This window comes from Thermochaetoides thermophila (genome assembly GCF_000221225.1).
Source record: "Thermochaetoides thermophila DSM 1495 unplaced genomic scaffold scf7180000011816, whole genome shotgun sequence".
Taxonomy (NCBI): Eukaryota; Fungi; Ascomycota; class Sordariomycetes; order Sordariales; family Chaetomiaceae; genus Thermochaetoides; species Thermochaetoides thermophila.
The window spans coordinates 2,156,977-2,176,420 of record NW_006383032.1 but is presented as its reverse complement, the minus strand read 5'-3'; the positions used below and the strand labels follow the sequence as shown (position 1 = coordinate 2,176,420).

Below are 19,444 nucleotides of genomic sequence, written 5' to 3'. Positions count from 1 at the left end.
CTTTCGCATTCATTCCTTCATTTGGTGGTTTATTTATGTGCAGTTTCGGGCTTGCTTCAGTGCGCTAGCGAGGTTGGCAGCCGCTTTTTCTGGCTGCTAAATACCATTAGATTTAGGTCTACAAAGTTGTCTGTCCCCTGCTGTGGTCGGTGTGATGAATTTGTGTTTTTGACATGTCTTCCTGACTGCGCTGTTTCAGAGCATTGATGACTGGTGTGAAGCACCATAAGGCGTCCTGAATTTAGCCGAGTCTTGGATAATATGGACATGAAGTGAAATGGATGATCGCGACTGGTACTGTCCAGCAAAGGCAAAAGGAGAGATTTAGATCAGGAATCTTCATTCCCTAAGGACTAAGGACCTCACTTTCGTAGACTTGCCTCTTCGTTAAATGTACTTGAAGCTATGGTAGATGAATTTATATCTTCCCATTATGTGCCTGCCTACCTACAATATGGAGTTACTGACTTCAATACTCATGCCAGCACAATCCAAACAGCAGGTACAAGGTATCTTCTTATTTCTTGAACACAGTAGCCCCAAGCCTCTCGATCTCCCTACCCTCGGCCGTATTCCTGCCCGCAGCCTCAAGCAACCTGTTCCATGCCTCAGTATCCTTGAGTCTGACGGCCTCTTCGGCAGCCTTGACCCGCATCCCACATTTTTCATACATGGTGATGGTCTGGCCGGGTTCAAGGTTGGTGCACTTGGGTATGAAGGTAGCTGCTAGTCGAGGATTGCCAGCTTGCAAGACCTGGTTGAAAAACGGCTGCATTATCGGGGTTAGCTGGGCCAGGTAAAGCTGTGAAGGAGTAGTAATGGGGAGTTAACATACCTCCCAGCCGATAGGGCTCTTGCGCTGGCGGGATATCTCCTCAATCTCGTTCCAGTCGCGTTTGGCCACAAGCGCTTGTAGTCTGCATTGTGGAGGTTAGCCCCTGAACGAAGATCTACACGAGAACGACTACTTACCGAATCCACCAAGCCACCCTTTCTGGCACTTTGAACTCGCTCTGGATTTTCTTGGCTCTCCCATGATACCCAAGTTTAATCAGTTTGAACATGGTCTGGTTCACTGACAGACCCACAAAACTATCTGTCAAATCCCGTTCAAACGTCTCTTGCATACGTAATAGCATCTTCGCTTCCTTCAGAGCTCCGAGCTCAAATACATGTTCCTTCTGGTTGCCTTGCAGCAGGTTCGCTGCGAGGTCAAGCTTGTCGCTGGCAGTCCGGGTTTCTGGCTGTTGCAACGCTTCGCGAATGAACACCGAAGCACCGTCTAAACGACGGTCGTCCTGGTAATACAAATCTTTCAGGAGCGCAGTATCCTCGTTTCCATCGCCATCACTGTTGCGTGCTAGGGCCTCAACCATAGCGCTAGCAGTTGGTCGGCTGCTTACGACTCGGAAGAAGGAAGCCAGGGGTAATTTTCGCCTAAGCTGGTGGATGACAAAGTAGATCAAGTCCGTGTCGCCACTTTCGATGGCTTTATCTAGGGCAAGCTCATCCTCTTCCATGCTGAGTAGCAGCGGAACCTGACGTCCCGCACGTGGCTCATGATTCAAGAGTTCGGTGGCCAATCGTGTTCTTCCTTCCTCGTACGCTGTCCGGGCAATCACTTCAAAGGAGATGCCTGGCTTTCCGGATAACTTCTCGACGATCTTTCGGCAGATAGTATCATCATCCTCGGATCCGAGCCTCACTTTTGCTGAGGCCCAATGGACATGGATCTTATCTGTAGGTAGACGGAGATGGTCGGCAATACGTATAGCCAAGAGGTACTCATGACGATTCAGTAAGCGAGAGATGAGGCCTGATGGCGAAAGGCGCTGGTATTGCTCGTAGGAGAGTGGTAGGCCAACCTCGTAGAAACGGACTGCATTCAGGACACGCAGGGTTTCGCACATATCGACAAAGTCATCGCTGTTGTAGATGTCTAGAACGGACTTACCGAAAGAAGCCGCCTTGAGAAGCTGTTTTTGCCAGTGTATACTGAACTCCTGACCAGCAGCGCTCACGCATGTGTCCACAGCCTCAACAAGGTGAGGACGGATCAGCTGAATGTTGTCATCCGCTTTGGGGGATTTCATCTCTAGCTGTTCAACAGCATCAAGGAGAATGGACGCCGGTGAGTCAGCGCCTAGACCGAAGACTTCCTCGATGACATCAGGCACCTTCTGAAGGAAGTCGCATCTATCGTTGGCCAATATCCTAACCCCATCAAAGTCTGGAATGTTGTCAGGTGGGTACATCTAAAAGTAAGTCTCAAGAAACCACTGACCAGGAATAAGGTGAATCCGGCCACTGTCGTAGAAGAAGCGAGCCAGCGAACCACTGGGACCCACGAGATGGACCTCGTCGTCCCAGGCAATGACAACAGCATCATTGCCACACCATTCGAAGTAATTCGGAGCAATTTTCGACTTGGTGTCATGCTCACTTAAACGGGACTGAAAGTCGCTGGTGATGACATGAACCTTGCCAGTGGTTGTGTACAAGGCACAGAACCTGCCATTTGGAGAAACGGCGATGTGGCTGAAGGGGCCGATGTCTAAGAAGCGGTCCTCGCACTCGGAAGCATCGCATACGTAGATGGTCTGGTTGACACTTAGTAACACCTCGACTGACCGCGAGAGGGAGTAGGCCGGCGGTATGATGTTCCAGGAATAAACTCGCCCTTCGGGGGGTGAGGCGAGGAGCTTCGGGCGGGGCTCATCATAAGAAGAAACAGATACCAAGGCATTGTTGCCCAGCAGGGCTACCAAGCCATGAGAGTAGAATCGGCAGGACTTAACACCATGCTCCTCAGCACCATGACCGAGAGAGAACTGTGTGAACTCGCTTTGCAAGTCGAAGTAACATCTGACGGTGCCGTCGACCATAACAATCAGGAGCTTCTCATCTTCAGACCAACCAACTCCCTTTATGGGGCCCTGATCCCAGCTTATACGCCTGAGAAGCTTCCCCGAAAGGCTGCAGATGTCGATAGTTGGCCGGGAAGACCTTGAGGGTTGGTAAGCGACCAACTTCTCGTCATCGCGGTACAGCGCTGCGCAGTGTCCAAGCTGGTCAGAAGTGCCTCGAGGTTCAGAGACGGAAGTCCCTTGTGGCGGGCATCAGCGAAGCAAACCAAAGCAGATCAACTTACCAATGGCGCCGCCGTAAGGAGCACCGGTAACAATGTAGTTGTCCAGGTCAAAGTCCTGGTCGAAGACCTGGGTGTATAATTGGATCTTGCGGTAGAAGCGCTCACCGAGCTGTTCCCAGCTTGCTGTGGGATGAGCAGTATCCATGGTGCTTTGTCATTTCCCCATGCTTCTATGACTTTTTGAAAAAAAAAAGAGGTAAAGTTTTTACAACGGCAGTTGAGAGTGAATAAAGGGGACTGATGGCGGGACAAAGCTGGTGTCGAGATGCTTAAGTCTCGCGGGAGCCTGAGCTGAAGCTGCAAGGGTTGGGAAAGCCTGTATTGTTCACACTGTATACTGTCTCTGCTTGTGCAGACCCACTCTCCCAGCAGCTCCACTGCCGCCCGAACCACAGCTAACCGCGGGGTAGGACACTTACAGGGTACGTGCCCCTCCAAGCATGATAACCTCCTGTTCCAGTGCTTAGAAAAAGGCGAGCAACTTACCTACCTTACATAGCAACTGCAAGTTGCAGCATATCTGAGCCACGACGAGGGCATTTTCAACCTGCCTGCTGTTGGAGGTGGCTTTCTCCTACGAACTCTCACCTCTTTGTGCCCATCGCGCCAACAGGCAGACTCCAAACATGTCGGACTGGAAACAAGAATATCTTCAGGGCATCAGGAATGCCGAAAAGCAACACCACCCTATCGACCGTGAGCTCGTAACAGCTTGTTCGTTCCCCAGCTCATCCATCTTTGACCACAGGTGCCTCGGATAAGCAAACAGCCTGCCTGGGTCTTCGCTTACACAAGTCCACTGACGGCTCATCGCTAGATTCTCAGCTGGTTGACCGGATTGCAGTGTTGGAAGCTGAAAAAGCTGCCCTCCAAGCCCAAGTAGAGAGCGCAGCTGCATCGTCTCCTGCCACTGCTCCCGCACCTGCCCCAACCTCCTCCGGCAAGGTCTCGCCTGCACCGTCTGCGTCTCCTAATTCCAGTTCCGAGGAAGGCCAACTCATTGCGCGACTCCGTCTCGAGCTCGCGGAAGCCCTTCGGTCCAAGGGCCAGTTCCAGCACCGGCTGGAGATTGCCGAGCAGGAGCTCTCCCGCTTGCGTGCGAAGACAACTGCTGATTCGAAAACTATTCGCGAGCTGACCGCTGAGCGGAAAACTCTGACCATCAAACTCAGGGACAGGGAGGAAGAACTACGCGTGAAGACCAAGATGATCGCCGATGTCCAGGACGAACTAGCTGTGCTCAACATGCAACTCGATATGGTCGAGAAGCAGAGGGCAGAAAAGGAAGCTGAGAACAAGCAGCTCATCGACCGGTTCATGAAGCGAGTTGGCGAAGAGGCCGAAGCTTTAAATCTGGCAAACGAGCCCTTGTTCAACAGAACAAGGTGAGAATCAGAAAGAGATTCATATTTTGCTTCTTCATAACTCGCAGCAGGCATCGTCTGGTTAGACGGATGCCAAATGCTATAAAGGTGTTAAGGTACGTAACATACATCAGGCATAATACCGAACCCCTCACCTAACCCATTTTAAGCCCTGGATATGAAACACATAACATCTGGGTACTCGCATTTACAGCAGACCGCCTCCCTACCAATAATATGTCAGAAAATGTTCCCGTCGGCTTTAACCGCCTTAGCCAAAATCACATGCGCTAACCCATCAGAGGAGGAACTTCATTTCCTCGTTGAGATGCAGAACGTTCCCGGTGCAGCCGTCCAGCTGACATAGCCTTCTGGATATGTCAGGTGTTCGACCTCCAGTATGGTCGAAGCAACATCGTTCTCAGCGATCTTATTATCATGGACAAAGGTCTTGAGTGAAACGATCTTGCAGCCAACCTTCAGGTCCAAGAACATATTGACAAGATGGTCGTTGAGCTGGGAAGTGAACGCCTGGTTGTTCACGAGAACCACATCCGCCCGCTTGAGCGCCTCCAGTGTGGCCTCGTTCTTCCGGAAGTCACCGCGTTCCAAACGGACCTTGCCTGGCGCTAGACCCCATAGACGACAGCGAACCAAAAACTCTTTCTCCTGCGCATCGGCTAGGTTGCACGCGTTCTCCATCATCTCACAGCCCCAGCTCTCGCAACCCCTCTCAAGTGCAGCCTGAAGCGTAACATTGCCGACACCCGAACCGAGGTCGACAAATACCATGTCCGACGTCAGTCTGGTCCGGTCGAAAATGTCAGAAATGAAAGGATGGAGGAGTTCGCCATAAACGTTGTCACTGCCATTTTCATACTTGGCAAGCAACTCCACTTTGGGAGCCACGGTTCTGTCATAGACCTGATCAAGAATAAAGGCGACCAGTTCCCGAGGTACGAAACGCATCGAGTCGATGTTCTTGGCAAAAACGCCGGCCTTCTGAAGAGCCAGGACCCGCTTGTTGTAATCCTCGAGTGCAGCCTTAAAGCCGTTGCCGTCGTTTGTATTCTTGCTCTTTTCTAATCGACGGTAGATGCCGTTGTTAGGGTCCAGGAAGGGCTGCGCTTGTTCATCGGTGAGGTAACATGTCGCCACGAGCTCCACGACTTTCATAATATCGGCCGCTGCGTCAATCTTGTCCTTACCCCAGACAAGCTGGTATCTGAAGGAAACGATCAGCATGATTTCAACAGCCAACTTCAAGTAAGAGCGGCAGATAAGGCGTGTTCTTACTTTTCGAGGACATTCGCCCCAGGATATCGCAACTCCACGTCGACCTCATACCTCTCTAACCCCATCACTGGCACGCATTTATCCTGCAATGATGCGACCTCGACCGCGTGTATAAATTTCATCTCGTCTTGCTCTTCTTCAGCGGCTTCGGCATTTCCCAACCATAGCGCCGGGTGTCGCAATCGCCGGTCAGGGTCCTCGGTCTCTGTTCGTGCCCGCTTCCGCCGCCGGGTCGGGTCCAAACGATCGCGCCAGTCATCTTCCTCTGAATCAGAATCGGAGTCGCTAAACGCAGGGCTTTGTTTCACAGCTGCTGGCGATCGGCTCTTTCGCCCATTGGCACTTGCTATGGCAACCTTGCGCTTCTGACTCTTGGGCACCGCGGACTCTGGCGATGAGGAGCTATGCAGGCGCTTGACCGGTTTTGTAGTGGTTGCAGACGACGAAGCGGGGACATTGGATGGCTTAGACAATGGGCGCGGCGTGTTATTAGTGCTGGCTGGGAGTGATGACAATGAGGCTACCGACGTAGGTTTTGTCACGGGCTTCGACGCCGTTTTTTTCGGCGCAGGCTCGACTGCTTGGATAACCTTGCGCACTTCGGTCTTGACTTTGAATTTGGATTTTTGGTTAAATATACTCATTTTCTGCCGATATCCTTGCGCCTTTTGTAGTTATGTCACCTTGAGACGAATACAATTCTGTTTTAGGTGTGCGAGGAAGTCTGTCGGCTGCGCCGAGACGGATGATGTTGAGCCGGGGTGACGCGTGCCGTCGCGGTCAGCTCACTAATGCAAGCGAGGTGGGGGAGGGAACGATGGGAGTGAAAGAATGGTTCTTCCAAGGAGGAGGTTGAAGGGAATATGAATGAGTGTGAGGGAAAAACAACGCGAAACAAGATGTTGTTGCAGGGTAGAGAGCGAAAGATGAGGACAAGCAGCTGCGTGGGGTTGGGGCAGGAGGACCCTGTGATGGTCGAGGGAAGAGGTGATGCAGGGTCGTGATGAGGCGGACCAATCTTTTCCCCACTGGCACGCCTTGCAGCAATGCCCCGGCTGCCGCCCATCATTGGAGAAGCAGGACTATGTATGTGAAGTCACGTGCGTGCACTTTCACCCTGCAGATGCGCACGGATCGTGCCAAAAAAACTATATAAACTTCAAGACTCAGCCCAAATTTTGCTCCTGTTTTCTTCTTTTTTCCTCAGCTCTCTTTGCCTTTTGGCTTAGATCAAGTGTAGTATCTGTTCTTTTCAGTTTAATCTCTGAAACTGCTCTACGGAGCAGAATCGTGATTATACTAATTTTTGGCCCTCGGCGGACTTCCCTCTGGGCTTGCCCATGGTCGTCTGCCACAGTGTCCCTGGTATTACACTGCCTCCAGGCGACGCGACTTTGCTTTTTTCGTTGCAGTCTCGGGCTTGCTCGGGTTGTGAGGAAGAAAGCTCAAATTCCACCTACCATATTGTCAGGAATAGGTCCCCATTTTTCGGCCTGCCTGTGGAGTGCTGGATCACTGGAAGGCTCTTTTGGTCCCATCGTCCACGAATCACGATGCTCTGCGTTAAGGCGGTGCTGGATGCCAAGACGCTCTCTGGTCTTCGGCTGTAGCTGGCCCTCCTACCAACATGTCGATTTATCCTTAAAGGTGAAAATCTTCGAGCCAAAGGCTTCCATCCCCTGCATCTCCGTATTTTTCTCTTCAGGTTCCCGCTTCTCGACATCGGAAATGACGATGGAGCTACTACTCAATCGGAAGTAACCCAGAGGCAGACACATCTCGGTTCACTTGGACACCGCTTTCCTGTGACGCACCTCCGCCAATGGGCGAGTGACTCGCTCACCTGTACACTTTCACCATTTACTCTCTGTCCAATCCATCAGCCCAACTGGTCTCCATAATCAGCTGAATGTGATATCACTACCCAAGTCTTCATTACTGTCCCTTTTTACGAAGTTGTCTTTATGTGCATCTCCGTAGCACAAAACTACGTGAATGCCGAGTCTCATGGCGTCAAAAAGGAGGACAAGGGTCAATAAGCCCGTAGATGTCAAGGAGAGACAGGCAGATGTAAACCGAAAACTCCAACTCTATGGCATCATCCATGCTTTCAAGCACGGCAAAGTCCCGTCGGTTCGTTAAACTCCTTACTGCTCTTGGCTGGATTCTTTTACTGACCTGAAATAGAACGATCAAATTGATGTTGCCTTGAACAGCTTCCTCGAGTCGAAGCCACTTTCAAATCCATCCAAAAAGCTCTCGGAGGATGGTCAAACGCTGGTGGCCGATGTCAGGGAAGTTGTGAGACAAGCAAAGTATCTCTTACTGTCCAAGAATAATGGTAATCTGCTTCAGGACTTTATCTGGCAGACACAGCAATTCGACCCTACGGAGGTGGCTGTCCCTGAAGCGCCCCTGGACAAGGAAAGAAGCCGGCGGCATATGAATCAAGCCCTTGAAGGGCTACGGACTCTGGGTACCCTAATAATTTCTAACGGGCAGTTTCGAAAGCTCCGTATGTAGTCAAGTTTGGTCCATCACTGTCATATTGGTCTTCTAACACTCGGCAGTAAAGGATGCTTCAATACTTCTGCGCGACATCGCGGGTGACGCTGCAGTCAATGCCGCCACCCGGGTTAGACCTAAGACTGAAGACCTCGCTCAACTTGATGAGCCCGCAGAAGATAACACTTGGTATGATGTTCCCGGTATCAGCAAAGATGGTATCAAGAACAAGCTTCACCAGTTCTATAACGATAAAACCAAAGAAAAGGCGAAGGTAGCAACCCTAGAGAGTTTACCCACTACAACCTCCAATGTCTCCTTGGCTCCAGTCAGCCCGATGGCTCCAGTGCTCACAGAGGTAAAGGACTCCCAGGAGTCAAGAGGCAGCCGTGTAGAAGGAGCTGCGGGAAGTTCTGTGGTTTCTCGACTCGAAGACGCTGTTGAGCAACAGGGAAATGCAGATACTGAACAATATGCAAAGGCAAAGATGAAGGAGAAAAAAAGTGAGTACCGTGAGCGGATGAAGAAATATCTTGCAAGCAAGATGCCGCAGGAGCGGAGAGAACAGATTGTTTGGCGACTCAAGGTGAGTTAGTTCCGTTCTTCCAAGAAAGCAAACGCCAGCATTGCTATGGAGCCTAACCAAGATGACAGAAAATGATTATCGAGTGCCAGCAGCATCCCGATTATCAGCGGGCAATCCAGACCTTACTAGACCTCTCTAAAGAGTACGGTAACCATGCTCGTCGAATGGCAAAAGGAGGCTCCGAATCGTTAATGGATGCTCGTGCTGCCCTGTATCAAGCAGAGAGGGATCTCAAGGTAAGAACATATGACTATAGACTGAACAATCATGTCAATTGTTAACCTATTTCCAATAGCTCCTGATCGAGAGGTTTGCAAACGGCACTTCAACCGATGACTTGTGGGCGTCAATCAAGACTATTTACGAGGACGCCGAACAGGACCCTGAACTCAGGTATTGGTTCAAGGCAATGAACGATTACATCCGCCGGTGTCTCCAGGAGCAAGGCTATATTCTTGACGAAGACTCGAATACTGAGTGGGACCAATTGTACGAAGAGGGCAACTACCTTCTTCGCGACAAATACCGCGGGCACACAGATCGCATTGTCGACGAGGTCAAGTTCTTGCTCAGCCAGTTTGACGAAGATCCGCAAATCAAAGCTTTTGCTGCCTCTTTATCCAAGCTGTTCAACGATTTGGGCAACGATGAAAAGGGGAAGCCAACCTTTAAGCCCCGTCTGGTCAAGGATCTCACGGATGTGATTTTGCCATCCATTTTCGAGAAGGTGGCTTACATCCCGATCCCTCGAATTGAATACTCAGACCCTCATGTTGACGTCGTCATTGAGAATCTCGTCCTCGAAAGCGACAACTTCATGCCGAACGTTCTCGAGATTTCTAGTGAAAATTACTTGCGGTACGGTCGGAAGACCGTAACCAGCAGAAGTCGGCACTCGTTTGAAGTCAAGGTGTCAGGTATTCAAATGGACCTAAGGGATGTCAGCTACTACGTCAAACGCAAACAGGGGTTTCCATCAATGACAGATACAGGCGTGGCGAATATGCTACTGGCCGGCGACGGTCTGTCTTTCCGGATCAAGTTGGTATCAGCTGATGAGAAGGACGCACAATGTTTCTTCAAGATCGAGGAAGTGGAAGTGGATGTCGAGCACCTCAGGATAGAGCTCATTAAATCCAACCACAAGCTTCTCTTCAATATCTTCAAGCCTCTGATGCTGAAACTGCTGAAGCCTGGAGTACAAAGAGCTCTCGAGAAGACTATCAAGGACCAGGCCACACGTCTAGACAAACTCTTATTTGAGATCAAGCAGGAGGCCGATCGAGCGCTTGAGCAAGCCCGCGAAGACCCCAGGCATGTGCCCAACTTTTACAAGCGGTACATGACAGCCGCACAGAAGCGCATTCTCCAGAGCAAGAAAAAGCGCCGGAAGATTCTTACTGATAAAAAGGTGAATTATGCCATTACCCAGAAGGACAGCATCTTTCCCGACGTACATCTTCCAGGAGGAATCAGTGCCAAAGCAACCGAATACAAGGAATTAGCGCTGAGGGGAGACAGTTGGGAGAGCCCCATCTTCTCCGTCGGCAACGCTGCGAAAAGCCGGGATATTCCCCCTGCTCCAAAAGTAGTGCGGAAGCCACATGCTATCAGCAAGACGGCGGCTCTTAGTTTACGGGGTGGCAGCCCAGCCAGTCCGAATCAAGGAGTAGGTACACCTCAGGAAGACTGGTTATCAGCCAGCACTGCAAGTCAGAATATACTTTCCCCCTCTGCCCGCGCAATGTCCCAGAGGGAGAAGTTTGAGGGGAAGAGTCCCTGAGCGTCGAGGCCAGGTGTGGTCTGCTGTGGAGATTGCTGAGAACTGAAAGGTGGGATATCAAGAAGTTGAGAGACTTTTATGCCTAGTTCAGGGGGTACATGAAACTCCTATTAATCACAGGAGATCCTCCCAAGTTCAAACCTTGGGAAGGTTGCACCATGGCGTTCTTTTTTTTCTTTTTATTATATTCATAACCTGTAGATGCTTAATGCCAAAACCGAAATGGATTCATTACTGGCGCAATAATGCAATGTTCATCAAACTCGTTACATGACTGTTTAGATGTGCGATGCCATCAGTCAACATGTGAGGGTAGGGGTTCTGTTGAGAGGGCATGACGTCATAATCTGTCGGTGTGCTAAGATTTATTATAAGGGTTAGGGTTGCATTCGTATTGCTGCCTAAAGATCAGAAGCATGAAGGTCAAAGACGCTTTCCTCTTGAATAACAAGCCAAGAAAATATGTTTTGGACATCTCGGGAATCAATATAATTTGAATTCCCATCGTGAGTTTCTACAAGTTGGCATGACCGTAAATTTTGGGTGCTATACCTTCCATCAATTGATCACAGAACCTCCCGAGTTCGACCCCATCAACCATGAGCGCCACAAAGAAGAGGACGAAGTCTCCTGATCCGGAGGCAGTAGAAGAGGATGAAAAACAGTATGGCAATGGCCCGTTGACACTGGAAGAGTTAGATCAACAGTATGCTTTCTTCTCCCCACAATTCGCAAGGTCTGCCTTTGCTCACACGAAAGCAGATACCCCAACAGGCCACGAAATCACTCCAAAACATTCCTCTTCTCCGAACTCTACAAGTCCCTCTTCAACCCTCTCATTGAATGTAAACCCCATCCCCCTGGAGCCGCGACCACAGCCACGACGGCAGCAGCCAAGGGCCGTCCCGGCCGGCGCGGCGCGAACCCATCTAAGGTTTCGTATCACGAACAGCGGCGGCACATCATTGAGCGCTTCATGGCGCGATGGCGCGCAGACGTGGGCGACGACTTCTACCCGGCCATGCGCCTCATCCTGCCGGATAAGGATCGCGATCGCGGTGTGTATGGCCTGAAAGAGAGCGCCATTGGGCGACTGCTCGTCAAGGTCATGAAAATTGATCGCCATTCCGAGGATGGCTACGCACTGATGCATTGGAAGCTGCCTGGCGGTGCTGGGGGTTGGAAGTTTGGTGGCGGGGGAGGGGGCGGAGGAGGGGGAGGTGGTAACGGCAAGGGGGCTGGTACGGCCGGCGATTTCGCCGCGCGGTGTTATGAAATCGTTGGGAAGAGAGCCATGCGCACGGAGCCAGGGAATCTCACTATCGCAGATGTGAACGTGATGTTGGATCGGTTGGCGCGTGCGAATGGCGAGGCAGAGCAGCTGCCTATCTTCGAAGAGTTCTACCGGAGAATGAACGCAGAGGAGCTGATGTGGCTTGTGCGCATCATTCTCAAAGACATGAAGGTGGGCGCTACAGAGCGAACATTTTTCAACCTGTGGCACCCGGATGCTGAAGCGCTGTTCAGCGTGTCATCAAGCTTACGACGGGTCTGTTGGGAGCTCTATGACCCAGAATTTAGGTTAGAGCAAGAAGAAACAGGCGTAACGCTCATGTCCTGTTTCCAGCCGCAGCTGGCGCAATTCCAGATGCAAGGCTCGTTTGCCAAATTAGTGGCGAACTTGGGGGTCACTGAGGAGGAACCAGAGTTCTGGATTGAGGAGAAACTAGATGGCGAGCGAATGCAGATGCACATGATGGAGGATGAGAGCGTGCCAGGAGGATTCCGATTTGCCTTTTGGTCCCGTAAAGCAAAGGATTACACATATCTGTACGGGAACAGTTTGGAAGACGACAAATCGGCACTTACACGCCACTTGAAGAACGCGTTTCACCCGGGCGTCCGCAACCTGATCCTGGACGGTGAGATGATCACCTGGGATCCCGAAGTGGACAAGATCATGCCTTTTGGCACACTCAAGACGGCCGCTCTGGAGCAGCAAAAGAATCCCTTTGCTTCTGGTCCACGGCCCCTGTACCGGGTGTTCGACATTCTGTTGCTCAATGACAAGTCGTTAACAGACTACACTCTGGCTGACCGCCGTCGAGCTCTGGAGCGAGCTGTCAAAGGAGTTCCAAGGCGGTTAGAGATCCATCCTTACGAAAAGGCCACCTCGGCAGATGCTATCGAGCCGGCTCTGCGCAAGATCATTTCCGAATCATCGGAGGGTCTAGTCCTCAAGAACCCTCGATCGCGGTACCGCCTCAACAGCCGCAACAACGACTGGATCAAAGTCAAGCCCGAGTATATGTCTGAGCACGGCGAGTCTCTCGACTGCGTCATTATCGGTGGTTACTATGGGTCTGGACGGCGAGGTGGTACCTTGTCAAGCTTTCTTTGCGGTGTACGGGTTAGTGAGAACTTTACCAGGTCAGGTGCAGCCTCCAAAACGGAAAAGTGTCTCAGCTTCTGCAAGGTCGGTGGCGGCTTCAAGGGCGAAGACTATGCTGAGATCCGGCATCACACGGAGGGCAAGTGGAAGGACTGGGACCCCTCAAATCCGCCATCCGAGTACATCGAACTTGGCGGCGGCGAGCGGCTGCAGCACGAACGACCAGATGTCTGGATCCGGCCGAGCGAGTCCGTGGTTATCTCGATTAAAGCAGCTTCGTTTGGGCCCTCAGACCAGTTTGCAACAGGTTACACGCTGCGATTTCCGCGTTTCCGTGCCCTGCGCCTGGACAAGGCCTGGGACCAGGCTATGGATGTCGATGAATGTGACGCCATCCGCACCAAGGTTAAAGAAGAAGAGCAAGAACGCAAGGCTATGGAAATAGAAAATCGAAAGCGTCGGCCGACGAAACGCCAGAAACGCGAGATCGTTGTGGCTGGCACTGACCCCAACGCCTCTGCACCCCTTGAATTTGCTGTACCCTTAACCAACAAGCAGCTGTTCAAGGGCCTCGAATTTTGCGTGCTCTCTGAGGGTCTCAGGCCACGGAAGATTTCGAAGCCGGAGCTAGAGGAGCTTATCAAGAAACATGGAGGGACAATCAAGCAGAAAGTCGACCCAGCATCAGTCCGCGGGGGCGGCACGATCGTCTTGGCCGACAAGAACGTTGTGCGCGCAGCCAGCCTTAAGAAAGCCGGGGGTGTGGATATAGTTCGCCCCCGTTGGGTATTCGACTGCCTCGAGCGTACTGGCGGCGAAGGGTACCTGCTGCCCTTTGAAACAGACCGTCACTTGTTGCATGCCACTGAAGGCATGAAGCTTGTGGCTCGTGATAATACGGATGCATATGGCGATAGTTATGCGCGGGATGTGGGAATTGATGAGTTACGGGAGATATTGGATCGCATGAATCTTCCGGAGCGTTCGAAGGAATTCGATGCTGGGCTGTTTCTAGACCAGTTGGAGGAACATGGACATGGGCTGGAAGAGATGAGGAGCTTCCTGTTCAGGAGGTGTCGTGTCTATTTTGCTGTTGCAGAAGGAAAAGAAGGATCTGAGACCGAGGTGATAAGGTTGGGTTACTACATCCGGTTTGGAAACGGGGAGATCGTTGAGAGCATCAAAGACAGAAAAGACATAACGCATATGGTTGTTGTTGCCGGAAGCAAAGAACAAGAACGCATCGTGGCAGTAGATATGAGGTACAAAGTCAGTTCGTGGAGAGCTATCCCACGGATTGTTACACCCAAGTGGGTTGAGGATTGCTGGAAGGAGGGCACCGTGGTAGATGAAGAGGCTTACGCTCCTTGTTAATGATTTTATGGAGCGCTAAGGGAGGATTCGCCTGTGTTAGGCGTTTAATGAGATACCCTCATTGCGCATCCCCGTCATCCTGATGTAACAGGAACTTATCGTTCTCACTTTCCTCCATGACATCTCTATTTGCAAGCATGGCAAAAATAGCACCGTCATTACTATTAGCAACCCTACTTCCCAATAGTCAAGAATAACCTATCCCCAATATCTCCCAGACCTGGCTTCAGCATACCTCTATCCGTCAACTCCTCATCCACGCCCGCCAGCCAAATCTCGACACCCTCTGGCCACTCAGCGGCAACAGCCTTGACACCGGGAAGGGCACCCAAAACTGAAACAACTACGATGCGTTTCACTCCCCACTGGCGCAGCGTAGAGATTGCGGCAGCGCAGGTACCGCCCGTGGCAATGACGGGGTCTAGCACGATGGCCAGACTGGACACGGCAGCGCCCCCGGAGCCGGAGCCGGCGATGTGATTGGGTAGGTTATTGTAGTACTCCACGGGCTGGAGAGAGATGGGCTCGCGGTACAAGCCAAGGTGGTGCACCGGGACAGGATTAGGGAGGAGGGTCTGGATTGCTGGGAAATGTTAGCCACTTTGATCTTGAAAGGGGTACAGCAAGAGGGGCTTGCCTTCTACCATGCCCAGACCAGAACGAAGGATGGGAACCAGAGAGATGGCCTCAGGCTCGAGTTTAGCGGTCTGGAACTCGTAACCGAGAGGCGTTTTATCCTGGGAAAGGATGTTAGTCAACGTACCAAAGTAGGGAGAGCGAAAGAGGTCGAAATAGGTGGGAACTCACCATCGGCCCGGGCGTTGTGCCCAGGGACTTCCCCAAGGCCTCACAGCCAACAATCAGCGTGATCTCGTGTATTAAAGACTTCACATCGCGGGCTGATGTGCCCTGGGAACGCAGCTGGCTGAGCTTGGCAACCAAGCACGGGTGCTGAGAGATGTGGACATTCGAAGGGAGGTCGGCCATGTTGGTGATGATAGCTGATGTCGATCAAGCGAGAGACAGGCGACAGGCGTGTAAGCACCTAAGGTAAGTAAGATAAGGAGATAGGGAAGAGAAGTATGGATAAGCTACACTGCCGGGAAGAGCAGAGACGCGGCTTTCTTTTAAGTATCTAGCGGTATGGATTAGCCGTCCTGATGAAAGACACCGTGGACCTGGGCCAGAAAACTCAAAGGTGACGGTCACCGCCTGCAGAGCGTTGTGCAGCAACAGGAGCTTGATTCGCTGCTTCCGGGCTGCCCATGACTGCCATGCTTGCAAGTTGCCTTGCCCATGCTTCCTTGCTCTCTGGTTGGGGTGTCTAGGGCCCGGCTGAGACAAGGAACGCTTACCAACGAGAGATGGAGGCCGGAGCTTGGGGGATTGGAGAATGGAGAATGGCCGGACAAGAGGTCAGGTCACAGAACGACAACGAAGCACCTGCACACCTGCAATGGAACCTGGAAGCTCATCAGCAAGCTGCAGGTCCCGACCCTATCCACCCCAACCTTCCGTACCCGTGCCAGCATGCCCTGGCCTTAGGAAACGTTATGTGACCGTCCGCGGAAACCATCTTAGCAAATCGGGTCCCGACCTCTGCGCCATGCCCGCTTGCTGGCAAAGAACAGCTCAGGACTTTCTGTAAGCAACTGGACTACATCTGCCACTGTCCGCGTGACCGGTGCCCATGACAGTGTGCTAGAGGGGAAGGGCGGTGGATGCTGTGCTGCACTCTGCACAATCAGAACCCGCTCTCCGATAAGATAAGCCCTAGCCACCAGACCCACCATTTGGGCCCACCCTCGCCGATGCGTCCTAATCTGGCTCTTGGCAGGGACCCACCAATAAGTGGTGGCTCCACCCAAGCTCCGTCGATGACAACCTCGCTCAATGGCGAATTCAACAGTCAATTGAGTATAGTGACGAGGTTAGAAGATGCGTGTCAAACGTGTGCTGCATCCTCCGTGATGCAATGCGAGCTCTCTTAGCGCACAACACAGCCCATGACTACGCGACATGTCGCAGGATCGAAATTTTGAGCTGGGCTCACCCAGTCCTCGATACGACCCAGACGTTGGTCGGAGCTCAAGACAACACCTGAGCTATGACGCGCCCGCCGACTACAGTAATGTCGATGATGCCCTGGCTCCAGGAAGTCATCCAGATCCCCTCGACACGAGTGCCGCGCAGCGTCGCCCTTCACGCAGGCTGTCTTCTGCGGCTTTTCAGGGCGACTATGATGTCCCCGACTCGTATGTCAACATAGCCGAGAACATTGACGTTTCGCCCATCCAGAATCCCTATGAAGACTCTGTATACCAGCACCACAATCTGGAGCAGGTCAGGAGTCAGGAGCGCAGGTATTCTCGCGAGCAAAGTATTGCTCACCCAGAGCCGGAGGGGGCTCCGGAACCCAAGCACGAGGTGTCCCGGCGAACCACGCAGTTTTACACTGTCTCCTACTTGATCTTTTTTTCCATCCTTGGTACCCTCGCCCGACTCGGCCTGCAAGCCCTCACGAAATACCCCGGCACGCCCATCATCTTTCCCTCTATTTGGCCCAACTTCGCTGGCAGCTTAGTCATGGGCTTCCTCTCGGAAGACCGCATGCTCTTCCGTGGCGCCCAGGACGGAGACGCCGACTACCCCGCAAGCGACACCAGCTCAGCTGCAAAACGAGCCCATGCCGCCCGCAAGAAGACAATCCCTCTTTACATCGGCCTAGCGACCGGCTTCTGTGGCTCGTTTACCTCCTTTTCGGCCTTTATTCGCGATACCTTCCTTGCGCTCGCCAACGATCTCCCCCCCCACATTGCAACGCCCTCTCGTAACGGGGGCTACTCCTTCCTCGCGCTTCTTGCCGTCCCCATCACGACCATCTCCCTCTCCCTGGCTGGCCTCTTTGTGGGAGCACACCTCGCCATCGCTCTCTCCTACTTCCTCTCCCCCTCAGCTATCATCATCCTTCCCCCGCGCGCACGTACCCTCCTCGATCATGCCGCCGTCCCGCTGGGATGGGGCTGCTGGCTTGGAGCCGTGTTGATGTCGGCTCTACCACCAAACGGCCACGATGCCTGGCGCGGACAGGCTACGCTCGCACTGGTGTTTGCCCCGCTAGGGTGCTTGGTGCGGTTCTGGGCGAGTTTGAAGCTGAATGGCCGGTTTACGGCATTCCCTTTGGGAACATTTGTCGTGAATGTGGCTGGGACAGCGGTGCTCGCTGTTATGTGGGATCTGGAACACGTGAGGGCTGCTGTTGGGGAGGAGGTGATATCTTGCCAAGTGTTGGCGGGCGTGCAGGATGGGTTTTGTGGGTGTTTGACGACAGTGTCGACTTGGGTTGGAGAGTTGGCGGCTCTGAGGAGGAGGCATGCGTATGTGTATGGTGTGGCGAGTGTGCTCAGCGGGTTTGCGTTGATGGTTGCTATTGCTGGGGGGGTTAGGTGGAGTGCCATTTTTGAAGAAGGGTTGTGCAGCTAGGACAAGGTCGATCCGTCAACTTAATAAGTCCACATGTCGGTGAATGTGCAGTTACTGATCCTAGTGTAAATGCAAACTTCAGACTGAGCATACAAGCCTGTGTAACTTGAATAATATTGCGTATCCTACAAGCTGCTGTTTGTTTTCTCTTGCTAACAACCGCTTTTGTCTGGCTCGATACGAGCTACTCTCCTGAGCCTTTGGGCTTTCGATTCCTTTCGCTTTATGTCATCACTGGCTCTCTCTAATGATCGACTCCAGGCCCGATGATTTCGTTTCCTGGCCAACTCGGCATCGCCTTCTTCCCCAGGTCGCCCAACATGTCCTTACTGTCCCAGTTGTCTCGATCGCTTCTCCGTCATTTGTTTTTCCAAAACCTGCAACTGCATCATTTCTTCTTTCAGTATTTCTTGTAAGGTCTGCTTCCACCGAAAATATGCCATGGTGAACTGATTCCCAGTCGATCTCATCAATACGGTTGGGTACTCTTCTCCCTGCTTGTATTCACCCTTTAAGAATTCTCGGAACCAAAGTTGCAGATCCTTGTCTGGATAAGCGAGGGTTTCCTGCAAAGAGCAGACTTTCTGCAGTTGCATGGCGTGTTCTCGTTCTAAGGCAGAGTCATTTTCGTCTGCTGCTGCTGATGCTTCTGCCCGCCTCGGCTGCGAGACAACACTGCTGGGAAGATGGGTAGCGGTCAAGGAGTTCATCAGGTGTTGATCTGGGGGATGTTTTCTTTGCGCTGATGTTTGCAACCCTCCTGCGATAGAGGGGGGTATGCTGTTGTTTACAGGCGGAACCTGAATCCTGGATGAAGAATCATTTGCCTCCAAATCAGCCAGCTGGACAGACATTTCGAGCAATTGCGCTGAGTACCCAGTTGTTTCTTGGTCATTGTCAGCAATGTACTGGAAGAAGAGTCCGGGAGAAGGCCCAAGGCGATCGGTATTTTCAGCCGACACGGAAGCATTTCCATGGAGCTGAGTATTTTCTCGTTCATCTCGAGCAGTTGTCAAAGCAGGTTGGCTCATATTGGGTAATCCTGAAGTGTCTGTGAAAAGTGCATGCTGGATTTCCTAGATTCCAGGCTGGATCGGGTCAACAATAGTCACCGGGTCATTGTCTAGCACGTTTCCCTCTGTTCGCTGGTCCCCTAGGACATTGATATTTGTAGATTGCCCCGATCGCCGGTCGAATGATCGAGCTGGGCCCTCCTCTTCAGCATGACCCTCTAGAGCATTGTCATCTATGAACGGCCCTAATATGCGCTCCAGACTTCTGTCTAAGCTTTCTTCTCTGGTGTAACTCCCTAGGGCATTTAAAGTCGCAGATTGCTCCACGGACCAACTGGGCACTAGATCCAAGCTCTTTCCTTTGCTGTGATCCGCTGGAACATGGACGGTTGTAGATTGCCCGAGACTCTCCCCATCATGTGCATGATTCACTGAGACGTCAGTATTCGAAGTGCCTTCCAAAGGCTGATACAGAGATTGATCAGCGCTTTGTTGTG

The 19,444-nt window shown here is 52.1% G+C and overlaps 7 protein-coding genes across 7 annotated transcripts; 4 read left to right on the top strand and 3 right to left on the bottom strand.

Moving 5' to 3' along the window:
- Nucleotides 1-517: 517 nt before the first annotated feature.
- Nucleotides 518-3,296, bottom strand: CTHT_0026760 (putative vacuolar protein sorting-associated protein; the record flags this gene model as incomplete). Its single annotated transcript, XM_006693071.1, has 6 exons — nt 518-769; nt 836-917; nt 973-1,075; nt 1,130-2,230; nt 2,285-3,052; nt 3,152-3,296. The coding sequence occupies 6 exons, from the start codon at nt 3,294-3,296 to the stop codon at nt 518-520; spliced, it is 2,451 nt and encodes an 816-aa protein (XP_006693134.1).
- A 481-nt stretch (nt 3,297-3,777) lies between these two features.
- Nucleotides 3,778-4,540, top strand: CTHT_0026750 (uncharacterized protein; the record flags this gene model as incomplete). Its single annotated transcript, XM_006693070.1, has 2 exons — nt 3,778-3,847; nt 3,900-4,540. 2 exons carry the CDS (start codon nt 3,778-3,780, stop codon nt 4,538-4,540), a joined length of 711 nt encoding a protein of 236 aa, XP_006693133.1.
- A 287-nt stretch (nt 4,541-4,827) lies between these two features.
- On the bottom strand, nt 4,828-6,455 carry CTHT_0026740 (uncharacterized protein; the record flags this gene model as incomplete). The annotated part of the gene is made up of 2 exons (XM_006693069.1): nt 4,828-5,740; nt 5,812-6,455. 2 exons carry the CDS (start codon nt 6,453-6,455, stop codon nt 4,828-4,830), a joined length of 1,557 nt encoding a protein of 518 aa, XP_006693132.1.
- Nucleotides 6,456-7,806: 1,351 nt separating this feature from the next.
- On the top strand, nt 7,807-10,685 carry CTHT_0026730 (uncharacterized protein; the record flags this gene model as incomplete). Its single annotated transcript, XM_006693068.1, has 5 exons — nt 7,807-7,944; nt 7,999-8,326; nt 8,382-8,902; nt 8,971-9,138; nt 9,198-10,685. 5 exons carry the CDS (start codon nt 7,807-7,809, stop codon nt 10,683-10,685), a joined length of 2,643 nt encoding a protein of 880 aa, XP_006693131.1.
- Nucleotides 10,686-11,284: 599 nt separating this feature from the next.
- CTHT_0026720 (uncharacterized protein) lies at nt 11,285-14,451 on the top strand (the record flags this gene model as incomplete). Its single annotated transcript, XM_006693067.1, has 2 exons — nt 11,285-11,391; nt 11,460-14,451. 2 exons carry the CDS (start codon nt 11,285-11,287, stop codon nt 14,449-14,451), a joined length of 3,099 nt encoding a protein of 1,032 aa, XP_006693130.1.
- Nucleotides 14,452-14,624: 173 nt separating this feature from the next.
- On the bottom strand, nt 14,625-15,438 carry CTHT_0026710 (uracil phosphoribosyltransferase-like protein; the record flags this gene model as incomplete). The annotated part of the gene is made up of 3 exons (XM_006693066.1): nt 14,625-15,026; nt 15,096-15,188; nt 15,259-15,438. The coding sequence occupies 3 exons, from the start codon at nt 15,436-15,438 to the stop codon at nt 14,625-14,627; spliced, it is 675 nt and encodes a 224-aa protein (XP_006693129.1).
- Nucleotides 15,439-16,470: 1,032 nt separating this feature from the next.
- Nucleotides 16,471-17,934, top strand: CTHT_0026700 (putative UPF0695 membrane protein; the record flags this gene model as incomplete). Its single annotated transcript, XM_006693065.1, has 1 exon — nt 16,471-17,934. The coding sequence occupies one exon, from the start codon at nt 16,471-16,473 to the stop codon at nt 17,932-17,934; it is 1,464 nt and encodes a 487-aa protein (XP_006693128.1).
- Between the last annotated feature and the right edge of the window lie 1,510 nt (nt 17,935-19,444).